The sequence below is a fragment of the Dermacentor variabilis genome, chromosome 2 (genome assembly GCF_050947875.1).
Source record: "Dermacentor variabilis isolate Ectoservices chromosome 2, ASM5094787v1, whole genome shotgun sequence".
Lineage (NCBI taxonomy): Eukaryota > Metazoa > Arthropoda > Arachnida > Ixodida > Ixodidae > Dermacentor > Dermacentor variabilis.
This window is the reverse complement of record NC_134569.1, coordinates 57,250,008-57,270,860: the sequence shown is the minus strand read 5'-3', so window position 1 is coordinate 57,270,860 and position 20,853 is coordinate 57,250,008. Positions and strand designations below refer to the sequence as shown.

At 43.7% G+C, this 20,853-nt stretch overlaps 1 protein-coding gene across 2 annotated transcripts in view; it reads right to left on the bottom strand.

Annotated features, from left to right (window-relative positions):
* Positions 1-20,853, bottom strand: part of MRG15 (mortality factor 4-like) — a 65,528-nt gene that overhangs the window by 34,018 nt on the left and 10,657 nt on the right. Inside the window, exons 5-7 of one of the 2 annotated variants that reach the window (XM_075680644.1) lie at positions 11,278-11,307; positions 6,490-6,584; positions 6,151-6,266 (exon numbers count right to left, since the gene is read on the bottom strand). In XM_075680644.1, coding sequence (XP_075536759.1) covers positions 6,151-6,266; positions 6,490-6,584; positions 11,278-11,307 — 241 coding nt within the window. The remainder of the gene's footprint in view (positions 1-6,150; positions 6,267-6,489; positions 6,585-11,277; positions 11,308-20,853) is intronic. The other variant, XM_075680645.1, reaches the window with a different exon arrangement.

The window sequence follows — 20,853 nt, the reverse complement described above, 5'->3', positions numbered from 1 at the left end:
CATGCCACACGACTTCTACATCTACAATATCGGCTCTGCCTGCCGCAGCCTCTCCATCTTGGGTCGTCAGTGAGCTCCAGCACGATCCCCATCTGTTTACTGGCCTTTGCGGTGAAGATGTGGAGGATTGGCTTGATAACTATGACCGAGCGAGTTCTGCTAACTATTGGGATAAGGCGCTGAAGCTACGCTACACCTCCTCCTATCTCACGGGCATAGCGAAGACTTGTCTTTTCAACCACAAGATCGACTTCACTGACTGGAGTACTTTCAAGCAGCAGCTCCAAGAAGTTTTCAGTACTCCAGCAGTTTGTTCTGCCCTCACGAAGAAGACACTCGACACTTGCAAGCAACAACTTGCTGACTTCTATACCTCGTATATAGAGGATGTCCTCGGTCTTTGCCGCCGCGTTAATGCTTCCATGACAGAATCGGACAGCTTATGCCACATACTCAAAGGCATCAAGACTATCGCCTTCAATGCGTTGGCCATCAAGGACCCGGCTACCGTCGCTGATATTGTAGCTATACGGCAGCGCCTTGATGAACTCAAATCTGTACGACTGCCACTGGACAACGCTGAAAACAATCCTACCGCCGATCCCTAGCTGCACGCAATGATCTGTGCAATCATACGTGAAGAGCTGCAGTCTCTTGGCTTCTCGGCAGGTCCCATTCTTTCCTACGCCTCCAGTACCACTTTGCATGAAGCTGTGAAGGAGGAATTGGCGTCTATAGCTGGTACAATCTACACGGACCCTCTAGCCCCTAGGCCCCCACCAACATACACGCACGTAGCCGCAGTTATCCCAGCCATAGTATTATCAATGTTTCCCAAACCGATGCCGGCACACTTGGCCTCGATGTCTCTCGATGCACCTAACCAACTTTACTATCTGCCATGGCCTCCGATTCAACTTATCTGCTACTACTGTGGATATCGTGGTCACATTGCACGTTTCTGTCACAAGCGTCAGCAAGCCAAGCATCGCGGATTTGACACATACGAACAAGACAACTTTTCTGCCGGGCCCATTTTCTAACACTGTCCTTATGATTTGCGTCCCAGCCGTTCTCCATCACCACCTGCAACATCCAAGACAGCTTTTAGCTGCCATCCTGCCAGACACCGCTTGCTGTAAGCCTTTCATCGCTCTACGTCACCACTTTGACCAGCCTCTCAATTCACCAACTGTCACCTGGAAAACTAAATTATGCAGCCTTTGGAGGAAAAGCTGCATTGCACGACAGAACAAAAATTCCTCCAGCGCCTCTGCATAATGTGTTACCTGCTTTAGTAGATGGAGTACATGTGGAAGCATTAATAAGGACTGGTGCTAGTTTCAAAATTATTGATCCCGATTTGTGTTCATGTCTATGGAAAGTTACTACTCCCTATGATGGACCTACACTACTCACTGCTCAAGGGGCGCCATTCGACCTTCCACCATGTGCACTGCTCGTGTCTACATTGATGGATTTCTGCATTATGTACCATTTGCAATGCTAAGTTCGTGTGCCTAGCAGCCTATATTAGGATGAGATTTTCTTTCTGCGGTATCCGCTTCGCTCTGCTGCTGGCAACATGTTCTTCACATGATCGACAGCGCCTATTCGCTTGATGCAGATGATGCACCAATTCGCTTGCTTGCTGGAGAAGACACTGAGCTACCTCCTTGCCATCAACACATTGTTATAACCACATCAGATGTCATTGGCCATGGTGACATGCTCATACAACCATCTATCTGCACGCTGTCTGAAATGAGGGATAGCCACCTTTGCATCAGCTAGGGCTGGTCCAGTTTGACAATGGCTCCGCATTCGTCTGCACTACAAACCTGACATGCGGAACAATCTCATTTCAAAGGGCAGTACGTTGGCTTGCGTCACTAAATCAGAGCCTCTCTCTGTTGTTTCCGTTGAAGCTGCTTCCTCTGAAGCTCCTCCGGTTGGACATTCCGCATCTCCTTCTGCCCTTACAGCTGCCATCAGTTCCGACCTGACCCCTTCGCAGTCACAACAGTTGCTTGCTTTGCTGAAAAAGCATGAAGCTTCGTTTGACGTGCATTCCACTTCATTGGGACAGACTTCCGTCCCCACACATCAGATAGAGACCAATGGCAGGTCCATCGTTCGCCGTCGACCATATTGCGTATCTCTAGCCGAGTGGAAAGTCATTGAAGAAAACGTTGATGACATGCTGCAATAGAAGATAATGAGCCCCTCCGCTAATTCTTGATCATCCCCTGTCGTTCTAGTTCTCAAAAAAGAGCTCTGTGTGGTTCTGTGTAGATTATCGGGCACTCAACAAGATCACGCGCAAGAATTCTACCCTATGCCGCACATAGACGATGCCTTGGATTCATTTCAGGATGCTGAGTACTTTTCAAACCTTGATTTGTGTTCGAGCTACTGGCAGATACCTATGCATGAGGATGATAAGGAAAAAACTGCGTTTTCAACACCAGATGGGCTATATGAGTTCAATGTAATGCCATTCGGCCTCTGCAATGCTCCCACGACATCTAAACGCATGATTGACACAGTTCTGCATGGCCTGAAGTGGAAGACTTGCTTGCGCTATCTGGACGGTAATGTTGTTTTCTCATCCAACCTTCTCTCAACACCCTGGAACGTCTGGACGAAGTTTTCACATGTCTTGCCAACGCTGGCCAATAGCTCAACATGAAAAAGTGCCATTTTGCCAGCAAGACAATTAAGGTCTTCGGTCACATTGTGAGCAAGGATGGCATTCATCCTGATCCTGACAAAGGCCCAGTGGTTCTTCACTCCCCTCGCCCCGAAAAGGCCAAAGATTTGAGCAGTTTCATTTCCTATTTTTGCCGATTCATATGACATTTCACCTCAATAGCTGCACCTATGCACAAATTACTCGATTCTGGTGTTCCCTTTGAGTGGTCTCTTGAATGCGAATCAGCATTTACTCATGTGAAAAATGCCCTCACATCTGAACCAGTACTTCGCTATTTCGATGAAAACGTAGCTACACTCCTACATGCGGACGCTAGTAGTCACGGCATCGGTGCTATTTTCCCACAGCGAGATAAGTCTATGTGAGAGGGTCATCGCGTATGCAAGCCGCGTGCTGACAAGTGCCAAGAAGCATTATACCATCACTGATCACGAGTGTCTAGCTGTCGTTCGGTCGGTACAGAAGTCTCAACCTTGTCTTCGCGGCTGCCATTTTACCATCTTTATGGACCACCATGCCTTATGCTGGCTTTCCACACTCAAGAACTTGTCTAGACGCCTTGGTTGTTGGATTATTCGTCTGCAAGAATACGACTTCACTATTATCTACAAGCATGGTAAAAAGCACCAGGACACAGATGTGCTTTCACGCTGACCACTTCCTACGGCACCATGCAATGGTTCCGCTACAACCGTTCGTGCCAAGCTTTCGGACAGTCTTTCCATACGTTTTGTCCTTAACTGCTATTGACCACATTCCTTCTGATGACCATGGAGCGCTCATATCTCACCAACTCGCTGACTCTTACTGTCGACACATCATAGACCGCTTTCAGGAAACTTCACACCCAACCGATGCCCACCTTCGCCGACAGCTGACGCAATTCAAGCTTGACAACTGAGTCCTGTACCGCCATATCTATCACCCTGACGGTCAACGTTGGGTGCCTATTCTGCCTCGCTCTCTACGCACTCATGTTCTTCAGGCCTATCATGACGAGATGACTGTTGGTCACCTTGGTTTCCAGAAAACGTATGACTGCATAAAAGGTCACTTCTAGTGGCCTGGCTTATCTGCTAGTGTAGCGAGGTACGTCGCTTCCTGCGCTCTTTGTCAGCGCCAAAAGCTCCCAACATCAACTCAAAGCGAAGAGCTGCAACCGATCCCGTGTCCATCAGAACCATTCAAAGTCATTGGCATTGACCTGCGTGGTCCCCTTCTCAGCTCTCTCACCAGTAATCGATGGATAGCAACAGCTGTCGACCACTTAACTCGTCACGCCAAAACAGCTTGTGTGACTTCGGCGTTGGCTTCTGAAGTGGCTGAATTTATACTTCCAAGCATTAATCCTGCATCACGGTGCTCCTCGTGTCATCCTGAACGACCGTGGAAAGGCTTCACATATCATAGATCAATTACTCAGAGCCTTCGCCACCACCCACAAGACAACCTCCAGTTACCACCCTCAAACCAACAGCCTGACTGAGCGCTTTCATCGCACGCTCTCAGACATGCTAGCCATGTACATACAACCAGATCAAAGAAACTGGGACGCAATTTTGCCATTCATGGCTTTTGCGTATAATACCACCGTACAACGCAAATCTGGCTACTCGCCATTCTACCTTGTCTATGGCCGTTCGCCCTCTTTTCTTGACTTCTCTTTCTTTTCGCCCTTGTGACTCAATCTGCATAGTCTTGTGAACAATATATATCCTGCCGTTTCCCACTGTCACCAGCTTGCCTACATCAACACTGAAGCAAGGCAACAGGACCGCAAGAACCTCTATGATGCATCTTATCACGCAGTGTTCTTCCACCCTGGGGATGAAGTGCTACTCCAGACACCAGTTTGCACTCCTGGCTTGTACTAGAAGCTTCAGTTTCGGTTCATAGGCTTATACACTGTCTTGGAGCAGACCTTTCCCGTTAATTATCACATTCAACCCGTTGTTGTTCCAACTGACTCCTGCTGTTGCGCTGCCGAGAATGTTTACATCTCTCGTGTGAAGCCTTTCACAGGGCATTCTTCGCCTCTTTAGGTTGCAGCCAGGCTGGCCGCTCGCATGCAGGGAATATTGGTGAGGGCATTTCTTAGGCACTTTTTCATCGTCTGCACATGATCATCATCATATCAGGTTCTTCATCTTCATTGCTTGTGGGGGCTGTCCTTGAGATTGATCTGTGCCTTGAGTGTGATCAGTCTGCCACGTCTTCCGGACGTATTAAAGGTCGTGCTAACCGGTATGTCACTGTATGTACTTTACCCCTCCTGCTTCGGCCTTCCAAGGCTTGCAGAATTTCATAAATAAATACAATTAAAAGATACTACTATTTGTACTATTCGACTATAATTTAATTGACCAGAATTACTAATTGCTTCTAATTTAAGCCTGAAATTTACTATTTACCCATCCGCAATAATGACACTATATTGTCACGTGGTAGTGATGGCAAATAATACAGAAGCAAATCTGTGAATGATGACACGAACTGTCATAGGGCAAACTTGTGCCCATAAAAGCAAGTTACACTCAAAGCAAAGGGACAGCGGTGAACATGGTTGGCGATCGTCGAAATCTAATCTGGAGTCAAGTGTGTCGGCTTTTAAATATGAGCCATCGAAGGTTCCAGAGTAATTGCTGGTGCCTGCATCTTTCATAAAGCTCTACACAATTCGTGTCACGCATGCAATCAAATTACAAAAAACTTCGGTGACAACATACAGCAGAAAGAACCCTCGATAACATTAGAGAAACTTCCGATACATGCAGGCGCGTCCCGTGCTGAACAGTTACCCGAAAAAGACAAATAAGTACATGTGTCAATATGTTTATAATATAATGTTCAGTGTCTATAATGATTATGGTGTCTAGTGTCAATAATGACAACAAAATGTGCACTTCATAAGTGGCTGCCCTGCGCCCAGTGCAATAACAGGTATGTGGACCACAGATCAACTGTTGATTGAAGCCGCTGAAATTGCTTATAGTTACAATTTTCTAGGCATCACAGAAAAAAATATGGCATGAGAACACTTTTCATTAAAGGTGAACAAACAAGGTGACATTCAATTCATTAATTGTGCTGAATTCAACAAACATTGAGGACACTGCTAACCAATATCATGCCTGTTGTTCAATCATTGCACAGCACTTCAAATAAGTGATGAAAACTAAGTCACCAACCATCTGTTCTCTTTCTGCATTTTATAACTAAGTTAGGACTCCTTCAACTCTACAGAATGGTGTTGTAATGAGCTTTGATTATGCAGTACATCACATAGATCTAAAATTAAAGTACAGTTTAGGGTCCTTTCAGGGCCTTGGAAGCAGTCAGATGCATGAGTGACTGCTCTGACCTCACTGGGTTGCTGAGGCCAAAGCTTTCAGTCTGGCTAATCATAACAAGAAAGTCTCCTTGGAGAGTCCTACCGACTCGACATGGGGGTCCAAACGGCTCCGTTTCTTTCTGTGGCTTTCTCCACCTGACTCTGAAGCCTGACTAGAGGGTGCCTGGTGGGAAGCGGCTGCCGATGCTGCTGCACCACCTGTTGACATGATAGTAGAAACACTTTGAGCCTCCTAGAGTACACATTACACAAATATGTCACCATGGCAGACAAGTATCCTTCCAGAAATGGTAACTATGAGTAAACTAGTCCTGCAGAAATCGACAAGGTGGAGGAAATTTCATCAGTAGCACAAATCGACAAGGGGAAGCCAAACAGGTTCTGTATGTATACAGCAGACAAGAAGAAAGCCAGCACACACCTTTCTGTTTCTGAGGCTTTTCTTGGGATGGAGTCGAGGAGCGTTCTTTGTCTATCTCTTTCTTTGGTTTAGTAGCTTTGTTTTTTTTTCCTTTTCTGAAAAACAATGCAACACACTAGTAGACATGAACCTTCAATTCTTTACAACTATTATTGTTAATCGCACTGCAGAAGAAGAAATGCTGAGAGCTTTTAGCTTCTTTTAGACTCCAATACCTCCATGAGTGTGTGGCACGGCTGCCTTTAAGACAAACAAAGATGCTCTGCAAGCGTCTTCACATTATGACAAATTTAGCTCAACAAAAGCACATATTTTAATTAAAGCTACACAAAAGTCTCCTAACAGTTTAGCTCATTAGTAGGGGTGTGTGAATAGTTGAAATTTCGAGTATGAATCGAATAGTCCCTGCTATTCGATTCACTATTTGAGGTTGTCAAATACTTGTTTCTTTCAAATATCTAAAAAATATGAACATATTTTGAGTCTTGAGGGAGACAGGACAAAAATATTTTAGCGTAAGTGTGCAGACAGCATGCTGCCCAGGACTGGAAAATTTCTTCTAGATAATTAATAATTTAATTAATTTTTTAATATTTGGGGTTTTACGTGCCAAAACCTTCTAGATAAGTGTGAGCAGTGAATCACATGCTCAAAATTAAAATGCTGCTCTTCCTGTGGATGATTTGTTGGCCGTAACAGCTTGTTTCTGGCTTTACTTTCGCGAGATCAGCCATGAAGATGCTATGTTCGTTTCAGAAAATTAGAAAGTTCTCATTTGCTATGTAGCAGTTGTGCCATGTCAGAGAATGCTTGCATGCTAAGCAAGGTTCACAACAACAGGCTGCTTATATAAAACCACCCCCACGACAGGTTCAGCAAACACAGGGCTTCAAGATAAGCGCGAGAATACTCTCCCTCTGATGCTTGGTACATGGTGAAGTATGCCCTGTGAAGCTGTTACCACTGTCTTAGCAATCATGATTGTCCTGTTGTTAGCCAGAATGAGCGTATTTGATGCAGTAAATATTGGCCTTTACTGCCACTTGACACCAGTTCTGCAGAGCTAGACTTTACAAGCACCAGCAAGAGCAATGGGAGGAGGAGGAGGGAAGCACAAGGGCAACCTTGGAGGGTGCTGCTTCAGCTGCTGTGCACCTTAAATGTGGCTTGCTGAAACAATGTAACAAGATCAACATAAGGCACAACATGACTGCATTATCAAGTGGAATATAATGCAGTTGTGCACTCGCCAAATGCAGAGGAATTACAAAGTAGAACACTTTTTGCAACTAATAATTCGAGAGCATGATCTCGAATTGCTTCTTATATAGTTGCCAAACATGGTAAAGGCATTACAGTACGCATACAAGGTGAAAACATGCCGACATTACTTGAACTAGTGAAAATGAAAGCTAAAGAAATGCAATCTAGGGCTGGGATGATGTAAAACTATTTGAATCTATTTTTATTGTAAATTCACCCTTAGCCATCTGCGATAGGTCAAAATGGCTCAGGTCCCTCCCATATACACAGATATGGGCAAGGCCCGAAACATTTTGACATTTTGAATTTGGAATAAATAGTTTGAAGTAGTTATTCGCTATCTCTATCTAGTAGATCAAACTTGTTCATACCTTAAAAACTTAAAATAGAGATTTTACATGCCAAAACTTTAATCTGATATGAGGTGTGCGAACTCCAGATTAATCGTGACCACCTGAAGTTCTTTAATGTGCTCCCAAAGCACGGTACATGATCATTCTTTGCTTTTTGCCCTCACTGAAATACGGCCGCCTCAGCAGAGATCGAACCCACATACCTGTACAATGCACAATGACATGCCAATGACATGCCGTTTAGCTACTACGGCAGGTGTTCATATTTGATATGTCCACCACTGCACTTACTATTACACCATCCTTAATTATGATATGCTTTTAATTTTGATATTAATTTAATATGCCTTTTGCAGACACAATAAGGCTTTTCAATTTTGGCATCTAGTTCTTTGAAAGAAAGCAGAGGCTAAATTCTGTTGGCAAATATTTGACAAACCATGACCAGCAGACAGAGGCTAATCTTCAGTGAGATTTTACGATTCCTCAATGCGCTGTTTAAGCATTTAATTCAGCTTGACATGCACACTTTTCACTTCCCATGCTACAAGTAGTGGGAAAACACCATGCACAATCTTACAGCATGCATTTTTAATTTGAGCAATTGGTTGCTGGTGTATACCAATACAAGCTCTAAATGTCATCAGCTTTAAATACGAGCAATGCATAGCAGTAGTCTTACTGAAAGTAAACTTACAGTTTCATCAAGCTTGACTGCAAAACAATTGTGCCCAGTCGCAACTAAGTACACATGCCAAAATTGCAATAGGCAATGTAGTCAAACCTTATAACAATTTAGCCCTCCTAGAAAAATTGTCTCAAATATATGCACTATTCCTTAAATGCCTATGAAATTGGCCCAAATAACTGCGATGAAGCCCACACAAACAGTGCTAAAGCACTAAAGAACAGAAAATGCCAAAGTACGACATGATACATGAAAACCTAAGCCCAATCAAATTCACATCTAACCAGGGTGTCTACCAAGTTGAAATTTCCAAATTCCCCAAGTTTTCCAGGTTTTCTCTGAGTGCCTTTGCAAAATTCCCCAAGTGATGCATGTTTTATGTCAAGATGGGCTGAAACCATATCGCCTGATGCTGTCACTCTCTAGTAAGCATATGAAAAAAATTTAAAAGAAAAAAAACGACTTAATGCAATTTTAATACTAAGGAGTAGTGTTTATGCTATTCAAAAAAAGAATAGAAGGGAGGGGTTAGTAAAATGCGCAGCAAATAAAATGTCCTCGAAAAAAAATTGCAAATCGAGTCGGACATTCTCAAATACAAAAAGAAAGGAGATGCATACAGGCGCAAATATTTTCGAATATGAGCTATTTCTATCAACTGGTAGCAAGCTTAGTGGTATGGGGCCCGAACTTTGTCACAATTGAGATTCTCTCTCAACAGCTCGTAAGCGAACCTAAACTGTCCTGACATACTCTCAGCCCACACACAACGCCTCAGTGTTGTGTTTCCTAGCGATGCTGCAGTGGTGGCTACGGCTGCCAGCGGATCTGTGTGCAAGAGTGCCGGTTCGAGGCGGCGAGGTCATTTAAATGGCAGCGGTGATGGCTTTGATTAATGCCATTTTGGACCTGCGGTCATGGCAAAACGTCCGGAAAATTGGACGGCGAAGAGTTCTCGCGTCCGAAATCTCAGACGTTTTGATAATTGACTCTATGGGGTACGTGGTGGTGCCGCGAAGTCATCCAAATTATCGGGAATCCAGAAAGTCGGTTGTTGACTGTACACTGGCAACTCCTCCAGCCGACGACAGGGCGTCAAAGACGATTCATTACGATTCCTGTCTGTTACTCGAGCCAGCATTACCGCGACTTTCGACCCTTTCAATAAAATTACAGCTAACTTTCCCTGATAGAGGCACAAATTCCCCGAGATTTCCCTGAGTTCTTCAAGACTACTCGAAATCCCTGAGAATTCACGGTTTTCACAGTTTTCCCGGTTGGTAGACACCCTGCTAACTCTACTCCGAATAATGTAATGCAAAATATATAAACTATAATTTACAATATGAGGAATGATTTTGGACCAACCCACAATCCAATTTACTGAGAAAACAAGCAACAGCAGAAGCAATTTATCGTTTTATTAAGTTCAGAGTACTCAGGAAGGACAGTGCCATTCCTTTGCTATCACCTTTAGATAAGCACATGCACAACTAGCAAAACAATTTCCCCACTGATGAGCACAATGGAATAATCCCTCTGTCACAACTAATACTACACATAAACAGAGCATGCTATATCCTCGGGGTTGTTGCAGGATTACAGCATGAGTGACAACGCTCGAGATCAATTTTGCAGCACATGAAAATTATCAAAAGGTGCAACTGAACTACAGACAAGCTTGAGTGGTGTGTACCTTTTTTGCAATAGAAACACACTGCACTGTCACTGCCCCCACGAAATGTGGGCTTCCTATAGCTGCCTCTATTACAAGCAGTGCAAAACGTGACGAAGTTAACACAGACACACGAGGCAAGAGACAAGAAACACAGCATGTCGTTCTTAGTATCTCCTGGTTCTGATTATGGCCACTGCTGCACAAGCTTTTATTGAGTTTTAACGCAGCGCAGGCCTACTAGAGTAGATGCATAGTAGATTAGCAGAGGACGTCTCCGATAACAAGAGTACTGGTGGCGATCTCTTGTGACACCCTACAATCAACACAATGTAGCGGAAATATTATATGAAAATTACTTTAGCAAAGTTAGCAGTGGTTATATAAGGCTGGTGACAACATTTTGTTAAGGGAACTTGTCTTACATCACAGTAAGACAAATCCCCTTGCTGCAACATTAGCTTCAGCTCACTGAGACATCCCTCACTCGACTATTTTTAAACACTTAGTCTCCAACCACTGCCTTGTTTGTGCTTAAGGATGATTATGCAACTGCCAGAAACACTATACCAGCAGGCAAGTTGAATGCAGCACCACAAGATGGCACCACCAGCGCTCCTCCTCGCATCTGTACCTTCTAGCGTGTGTCTATGTTAGTACGTCTCCGCTGTGCTAAATGTGTCTAGCATTGAAGTATGAAATTTGGAGCTTGTACTGGTGTCCAGGCAGCACACTATATAGCAAGGCAAAGTGGACAGCCAGGCAGCAAGGGTAACTGCACATGGAGTGAGGGGGAGGGTGGTACTTACAAAGCAGAGTGCGAGTGAGAGGCGGAGGACCTGAGCCACCCAAGAAACAAAAACACACAGACACAAACACACTGAGGGGGTGAGAGAGAGCCCCAAAAGCAAAAAAGAAAAAAAAAGGGCCACACAATGTACCACAAGACACCTTTCAGCTTAGTGATGACAGCGAGCTGGAATGGCTGTGCAGGTGTCTGCAATACTCTTAGTAAGTTTGTACTTGCAAGGTTTCCACTTGCATACTTGCTAAGCAATCATAAAAGAAAATGCACAGGAGCAAAAGTGAGCCACTTATTAAAATGTTAGTTGCAAAGGAATGCTAACTGAAGTTAAGCCAAACCTTAGTTACCACTCACCATAGTTGAACTTCGTTGCACAAAAAAACTAAGCATCAGTTACTGAATTGACACATTCGGTTCTAGCTGAAGAGGTCAATGAACATTACGCAGCAATGTTCAGGAACCTAGTGATGACTAATTCCATTTCCTAACCAACTTATAAAAAAAAATTCTTTTTTCTATTCTGATGTGGTGTATAGGGGGAAAAATTTACCCTTTGTGCTTAATGGGACACTAAAGGCAAGTTTCCAAGTCAACGTCGACTGCTAAAAAGTCATTCTAGAAACCTTGCAGCACTTGTTTCCCACCAGGAAAAGACTTAATTTAAGTGAAAATAGCGTCTGAAGGGTCCGCATACCTCTAGCACAATGCAATTTGCCAGCCCCCAAGTGGCGCGCTGACATATATGCCATCACCGTCCTTTACTGCCGTCGGTAAGTAAAACGCCATCCGACGGCCGGCGCTACGGTCTCTTGTGGAAAATGTAAAGTGCGGCCAGAAATGAGTTGGTGAAATTTTTGTGAGCCAACAAAACAATCTCAGAACTACACAATAATGAAACTAATGAAACGCAAAAGCGCAAATGGCGCACAGTCGAGAGAAAGCGAAACCTTTCAACCAGCCACATTGTCATCAAGGGTAGGATCAACATGTTTTTTTCTAAGAAATGAATAGAAGTAGACAAGTAGCATTCTTTTTCGTCTCATAATGCAATCTGATGATCTTTTTACTATCAGTGGCTGAGTACTAGTGACTGAATTATGAGGAGGTGCTATATCATTGGGCTGATACTTGGATGTCCCACTAGAGTTCAAATGTCCCAGCAGAGTCTGCACTTACCTCAATTTCTCTATCACTAAAGCTCTGTTCATGATAATATTGATGCTTTAGATGGTCTCGAGTATTAATCAATCACTTTAGCTTGACTTAATAGTTGCCTTTGGCATCCCTTTAAGCAATCTGACATCCACTGTCAGTTACTGATATTCATGCTCAGCACAAGATCGTAACATAGATTTCTGGTCAAGGCAGCACATTTTAATGGAGATGGAACGAAAAAAATAAAAATTGTGTACACAGGATTAAGTGCGTGTTAAAGAACTCCACGTTGTCAAAAACAGCCTGAAGCCATCTGCTACAATGACTCATAAAGTGCTGCTCATGAATGTTAAACGCTATCAATCGTTTACCAATTGGGGCAGCAAACCATAGTTAATGTCCCTGCCTTCCACTCAACCCCTCTTCCTCTCGTTTGTTTTTGGTAACACAGCTTGCCAGCTATGTGGTGTTCCATGGAAACGAATGCACTGATGCATACACATCATGGGAACATAAGTGGTGTTGGTGAAAGCAAAAGCAATGAAATCCATTGCAAGTAGAGGAAACCAGCCAACAGAAAATTAAAGGCTGTTCAGTGCAACCAGCGTCCTCTTAGTGAACATCACATCGTAAAGGTTAATCCAGAGCCCTCTGGTGCAGTTTCCCTGCATAACTTTAGGATACTGAAATCAATGAGTCGACTGAAACTTTGTTAACCTGCAACAACAAAGAAAAGATTCTACTTCATAAGTAAGCTGTAAATCCTAGCAATAATTCTGTTAGGAGTCAACTAACCACACGCAAGATGTTACAATTTCTTTGAAATGTAGCCCTGACATTTATCAGTTATGGCTTTTAATGGCTGCACACAGCTTCCTCTCTACCTTGAACATGTTGCCAGAATGAGAGTAGAAATACACTTCACAAGAAATCTCTTGTACACAAGGGCACTAGCATTAATATAATGTCAAGGAAGCATTTCATAGCATTCTCAACATGGCTTTGCAAGAACAGCTGACAGGAGTTCTGTATGCACTTGATATCTCAAAACAAGCCCTACTTAGTTTTTTACGTATATGTTACTTTGTGGCTAAACTCAGCACATCGACTTAAAGGGATACGGACACAAAATCTGAACATTTTACGATAATACAGAAAATGAGTCCTCAGTGTGCGAGTACACCGAAAACAAGTAGTCACTGCGCTCATTTTTCAGCGGATGGCTTTATTTTTGGCGTTTTTGTGAGCGCGCGCAACGCCGCCCGGCCCAAGCAAGTTCGAAGGCGTGACGTCACGACACCCCCGTCGGATAGCCAGCCGGCCGGCCACGGTCATTCGAGGTGCGCCGCCGCTGCAATCGCGAGCATGGATTCGGGTTCTGGTGCCTCTACCAGCGATGAGTATACGTCTGTAGATGAGGACCGTTCCAACTTAGCAAGAAATATAGTCGCTTACGGTTACGAGCCTTCCGCGTCAAGCGGCAAAGAAGAGCAGGCGGCCTTGAACGTGCCGGTCAGGCAGTCCAAGCAAAATGTTAATTTCTTTTTCTAGTAAACTTGAAGTGCAGCAGCAGCAGTTCCTAAAGTTATGTTACGTAGGATGCAAAATGCCTAGTTTCGTGACCCGCGTTGAGGCAGAAAGGGAGCTATTACGGCTGAATCGTAGGTAGCGTAGCTCGTCGCTTTGTGCTTACCTACGCTGTCGGCTTTCGATCGCTGCACACTTCGTTTTTACGCGACAAGGCACGGCATGTGTAGAATTTTCCAGCCGTTTCATAGCCCTGTGTTTACGGCTACTTTCACATTCACGCCATTAGAAGCCATTTACTGGTTGAACTCGTTGAGATGGGCTGCTGCGCTAGGGACCCTTCGACCAGATCACTTAGCTACATCGATTCTGTGGCCATAGACAAAGGAAAGTCTTTAGCTGTGACATTCAATAGGGAAGTGCTGCACGAACAACCAAGTCATGAAACCCGACGCATGATTATGCAGAGACCTATGAAAATCCGTAATTTTTTGCTTGAGGTTGAAAAGCAACGTGTGAAACGGCAATGTAGATAAATGTGCTGCGCATTTTAGATTACTACACATGTATGCTGTTGTCTGGCGTTCATTCACAGGCTGTGTTTTGTATATTTGATCAATTAAAAGAGCGCTCGTATGCTGTCGTTCAATATTAGACGCAGCGAGAGTGCACACAACATGACTATTTTGTTTTGTGATAAACACATGCATCCGCAGGGTAAACAATTTCCGTCACAAGCCGAGAATATCTGTTCTTGCACAGCCAATGAAAGGGTAATTTCCCTTCTTTCAACAGGCACTCCTGCGGTCACCGCTGCGGCTACATGCATACAGAAAGAGAGAGGGTCTGTTGCAAGAACAACAAAAGTTGGCGAACACAGCTAACAGTTACAAATGCGTCACTAAGCATCTGCTTTTTGAATTGTATTGCCTCAACAGGAGCCTTTTGAGTGGCATGCCAAGGCTTTTGAGCACAGCCGGGCTAGCCCGGTCGCATAAGCATCGTTGACGAAGTGGTCCGCGCAAGTGAAGCCATTTTTTAGAAGTCCCCATGCTGGATGTGGTGGCTGACAGGCACGTATGCAAAGTTCCCGCACCTTGCCTCTGGGAGACGTGCGCGACGGCGTGTCACGACCGATAATGCTGTTATAACAGCCGTGGGCGCAGTAATGTCTGGGCATTTTCTTCCGCTACGAAGAATGCTTCAATACCGGTCGACGACTGTGCGAACACGCGTGTAAGATGCACCACCTGCATGGAGCGCTGACGGGGATAATGTTTCAGACAGACCACGTGCGAACATAGCCGACGGCGATAAACAAACGCTGCAAGGGACCGACACTCCGGAAAGACTGCGCCGGCTGTGGCTGACCTTGGCAGCGCACGCGCGGGCACGCGGGGGTGTCATGACGTCAAGTTTCAGCTTCTCCCGGCGGCCGCTTGGAGGCAAGGCGCAACAGAAAATCGCAAAAGAAAGGTGTTTCTCGTTCTTTTTTTCTAAGCAGCTTGTTGTATTCGTCATTTTTAACAGTTCAACTTTTGTTCTGACGCAGAAAACCACCCACCAATTTTTGTGTCCGTATCCCTTTAAAGTGATTTTACCACAATTGTTACTAAGCCATGAACACAAGTGTGAAGGTGAATGAATACTCATGAGTCAGAGCTGTGGTTATGGGTGCTGCTGTAAGGCTACAGGTACACTCCCTTATGAGTACACTCCAGGGGTGGAAGCAGCCAACGAAGTTTTGGAGCAGCTATAGGAACAGCAAATTTCGCACTCTGGAGCAAGTTTGGAGCATCAATTGTCCATTTTGGAGCAGTAAATACGAGTCTTGGAACAGCTTGGTAAAGGTCAACATAAGTGAAATACAGGCATATGAAGAAAAGGTGTTCCTTGTTTGACTTTGCAGAACACTATTAGGTTATGGCAGATCAGTTCTGCAGAAGCCCGCAAGGCGAGCGAAATTCATTACAGGGAAAAATTGTCATCCGCCTGACTGTAGCATGAAGCTACAAAAGAAAACCATACAGGTTTCTCTGAAACCACCATTACATTACATACCGGATGTGCCAAATAAATGTGGCCAAGCAAAAAATAACCGAAGGCTTTCCATGAACAGCACCCACTCTATATGATGACAGGCTTGTGATAATGCTAGTAGTTTCTTTTTTCATTGTGAACAAGCAAGTAATATTTAAATTTAATGAATTAACATTTGATAAACTAACATTTATTATCTTCCTTATTCAAGAAGGTGTCAATGCAAAGGTTGCGGAATACACTGAAAAATTACCAATAAAAGTGTATGTAGCGACCCAAGTCTTGTGTGGTCCTTTCTACCAGCGCAAAAAAAAAATAAAATAAATACATAAACACACAAATAAATAATTTTAAAAAGCCTGCAAATTTCAAAAAAAAAAAAATATCCAGGTGACATGTCTTCATACCAGTAATATTTATTTATTTAGAAGTACCTTACAGGCCTTTGAGAAGGGATTGTTCAAGGGGGAACTAGCTTAACATATTCATAAGGATTTAGGATGGAAAAGAAAGCATCGGTACTACAATGAAAGAACTATTCATGCAACACAGCAGTATGGAACATTAATATGATATCAGCAAATACAATATCAAGTGCAATAACATTAAGAACAGCACACAAAATAACATAACATTATAAACATTTTGCCTGCATACAGCAATAAATACAGTAAAAAAAAATTAGGATCAATAATTCTTTTATTAGCTTGTAGAGAAATGTAGGAAAGCAAAGAGAAGCAGGCAAGACATGTTATGCGGTTGAAACAGCATACTGATCGATTGGAAGACTGCAAAATGCATTGTGTTTCGATTGGCAAGCAATGTTGTCTGGAGGAGCGTTCCATAAACAGATCGCTTGGGGCAAAGCTGAAAAATTAAAAGCCTGTATATTGCCATAAATGCGGGTGTAGCTAAGTGGTCTCAGGCGTAAACGTCGTCATCAGCGCATTGTGTATATTAGGAAAGTGCAAACCTGAGCCACGGTCTTGTAACAGTTCGGAAAGCAAACTGTTACAAGATCGCGATACTTACTACGCATTTTATAGGGACTGAAGATGTGCGCCAGAACTGCTGACCCAGCCCAGTGCACCTACTTGACGAGGTTTGCTTAAAGAGTGATGCAATCTTTGGCGCGCAGAAGCACTGCAATGGCCACAGCAGGTTTTTTTCTTGTCTTTAGTTTGTTTATTTCACGGCTTTCTTTCTCATTAAAAAAAAAGTTTTCACGAATCCCAGGTTGTTTTAAATGGTGTTATGATCATTTCTCAATGTCGTCCACAACTTCTTAATTGACATCTCATTGATTACATAAGTTTATAAATTTAGCTAATTATACATATTCACGCATAACCAATGAGAAATATTCATGGTGGCCACCATGAACAACACCCATCAACGTGCAGTGAACGCCGTTCACATAGTGCCCTTGGGCAATTTTAAATTCTTCATGCCCTTCAGTTAAGACAGTAGAATACCACAGAATAAATTTGAAGTTGACGTAACGATATTCGCGTTTTTGGAAATAGTTCACATTGCTTGCCGAGAAAAAGACAAGATATTTTTTCAAAACAATAAAGGGATAAAAATGTTGACTGGCTTTCTGGTATGCACCATCGACCAATATTTTTAATAAGCTCGATTATTCAGGCCTACTCGCGGTTCCACCACAGGCATCATAAAGCCAGTGTAAAACGGCAACTGATAATTCATACCCAAACAATGGTTTATTAAATTTTTCATACTCGATCTGCGCAAGTTGTGTCATGAACATCCTTGTCACAAACACAATTTCGGAGGTCTGCAGTTTTGATGAATGTTTAATTATGACCCCAATTAGGCCACTAAGGTTGACTAAATAGAAAACTTTACATCATTGGCTTGCATTCTGTGGCGACAAGAGCCTGATTTTGTGTGGTGCGGCCGGGCAGAGAGTTTTGTAGCCTGAGTGCATATTTGAATAACAACTGCGGTTGCCATTGGATATCTGTCACCAAGAAGTTAATCAAAGCAAGCAGATCGTTTGTTGGTGTGCTGCACTATCATTCCGGTAACCGGCCGTGGTGCAAGTGCAAAATAGATTTAGAACATCACATGCACAGTGTCCACCCATTAATCGATGCAAATGCGCCAATATAGCGCCAAACTGAGTGCTAAAATCTACAATGAAACAGGTGAGATACACTCTGAGCCGACTGTACGACCTTATTCATTCAGAGTGGCTTTTCTTCCCGAGTGACCCATGAAATGAGCGTCAGTTCAACTCATCTTTGGCTGGTCCGCATATATGCAAACGTGTAACACTTTTATAAAACATTCGTAATGCATTGTATAGCACGAAATGGTTTGAATTTTCTTGTGGCCTAGTTACAATTATGCCACCAAACACATCCACAATGTGTGGGGCGAGTAGACTTGACCTCTCCTCATTTGTGTCAGTGTATACTGCAGATGCTACCTGCATAAGTGGTGAAACGTCTATACCGTTTTGTTGTTAATTTGTTTTATGAAGTCAGAGTAATTTTTTTTTTCAAACACCCACACTTACAAAGACACCGACACCGAAACAGATTGCATGGCTTGGTTTGCAGGGCTAAGTGCTAGCCAACGCATGCCCAGGGCTGTGTGGTTGGTACTGAACACGCACATCCTGCTAAAATTTGGCAACTTCATTCGAAATTTGTGTTTTGGCGCAGGTTGGCGCAGCTCGATGGTTTGGTGCAAAATGGCACAATTGGCACAGCATTTCCATTCCTGGTACACTCGTTCACACACATTACCTAGTCATGAGCATGAAAGGACAAGTGTCAGGTATGCAGGTATGTACCTGGATAAAATATACTGGTGAATTATTTTTCTTCTTCATGTAATTGTGCGAAGGTATGCTCTCTGGGCAAAGCTCGAGTCTCATGTGTGTCACTAAAGGCATTTGCACAACTTCTGGAAGTATTTTCTGGCTCCTAATATAGTATGTGCAGGTGTAAAACTGCAGAATTTGAGGTTTGTTTTTAGCACTAGACTAAGCAGCTGTCATCAGTAAGCTGTAGTGCAGTGCGCCATGGATGACTTGCCACAATACAGTGACAGTTTGCTATGAAGCAGTGCTGTAGGACAGGAAAGTACTACTTGCAGAGCCCACCAACTAGTTTGCACAGTCACACACTTTATAGAAAGGAATGCAAGAAAGTTCCACTGCTCATATCAACAACAGCACAACCTGACAACAATCACTGTCATACATGAGCAAGATTATCATGGTGTGCTCCTCCAGTGACCGGTCATCAGACATGACGTGCCTGATCAGCTGGGAACTAATAAGCCATCAGAGGAACTGTTTAAATAACATATGCTATTTGGCAAATCCACGTAAGTTCATGTACTGGTAGGTGGCTGATCTCACATGACTGCACATGCAGCCTATAAGAAGTGGCAAAAAAAAAAAAAGAAGATTTGTGATTTCATTTTGCTCACAAGTGTTCACCAGAAAACTGTGATGAGAAATGGCAACAGTTGGCATGTTCCATTTTATAAAGTCTTTGACTGCGCAAATGACCAGAAGCATTTAGGATATGGAAACCATGGAAAAGCTCAAGTAGTTCACATTCTAGACACACAGCTTGCAATTAAGCATCACATTCTGCAATTGTATAGTGGGAAAACACAATGCATCCCCCTATTCCATACGTAATGCATATTAAAGAGGTCCTGAACTACCCCTCAGGTATGGTGAAAAAACACAGCCTGCGAATATTATGCCAAGTAATAATGTTGGTCCAAAACTGTGTTGCAGCAAATAATGCGCCGCACTGCTATGAACATCTGGCCAAATTTCGCAGTTGTGTGCGGCTCGAGGAGCTCGCAAGTGGAGTGCGAAATCACCTTTCCCTCCAATGCCCTCTTTTCAACAGAAGCCTGCTGCTCACTCTTTTCTGGACACTTTATTTTGCAATATAGCAGATTCCCATACACTGCAGCTATCGGCCAATAGCTGATATCAATCAAAAAGAGTGTTGGGATCAGTACACTTCTTGCCACTGTTACTGTGTATATTTACTGACGCAGTTTAATAAATGGGCAGAAGTAAGCGAAAATCTGCTTTTGAATTTCGATAATAATTATGTATCTTTAGCAAAAGCAGACCGTCATCTAGTCACACTTGGCCGCAGCTGCCTGCAAAGGAATTAAACGTTGGCCACCCTGATCATTGGTGTCGCAGCCGTCGGGTCTCACTAATTTTAACTAGCTTTGAACACTCAACTAGCCTCAAACCATGTGAAACTTAGGTCAGACCACATGCATGCTTGCTAGCGCGCGCTCACTCCTGGCCACTCCTGGTTAGACGCTTTGGCAATCTTTGCTTCGTATTGAGCTATTGATAGCACTTCAAAATGTGCAAGTTGAATGTGGCTACTATCTGTCAGTCAAGCTGGTGAAGGACAAAGCCTCTCCACACCACATAACACAGCCAGACAGGAGCATATGAGCATGAGCGCACACTCAGACTGACGTGCCCAAAGCAAACGCTGTGCATATGCACTGCAATTGCACATAGCTGTGGTTTGCTACATAGCGCAGATACTGCCGACGTCGTGGGGTAGTGCGACGAGTTCGCTGGGTAAACGCACTGCGACTCGCTGAGGACAACCCCGCTTGGTGCATTGTAGGTGCCAAAATCAGTAGTGGCATCTACATGAACGTCAAAAATCAAACATGAACTGCACGCCATGGTGACATTCAGTAGGCGAAGCATTGTGGGCACACCTTGCTGTGCAGTAGCTTTCACAGTGTAAGTCATTGAAGAAGGAACAGAAGGACTGCGAACGGCATGCTTTATTGCCAATAACTCCACCTCTGCTCAATT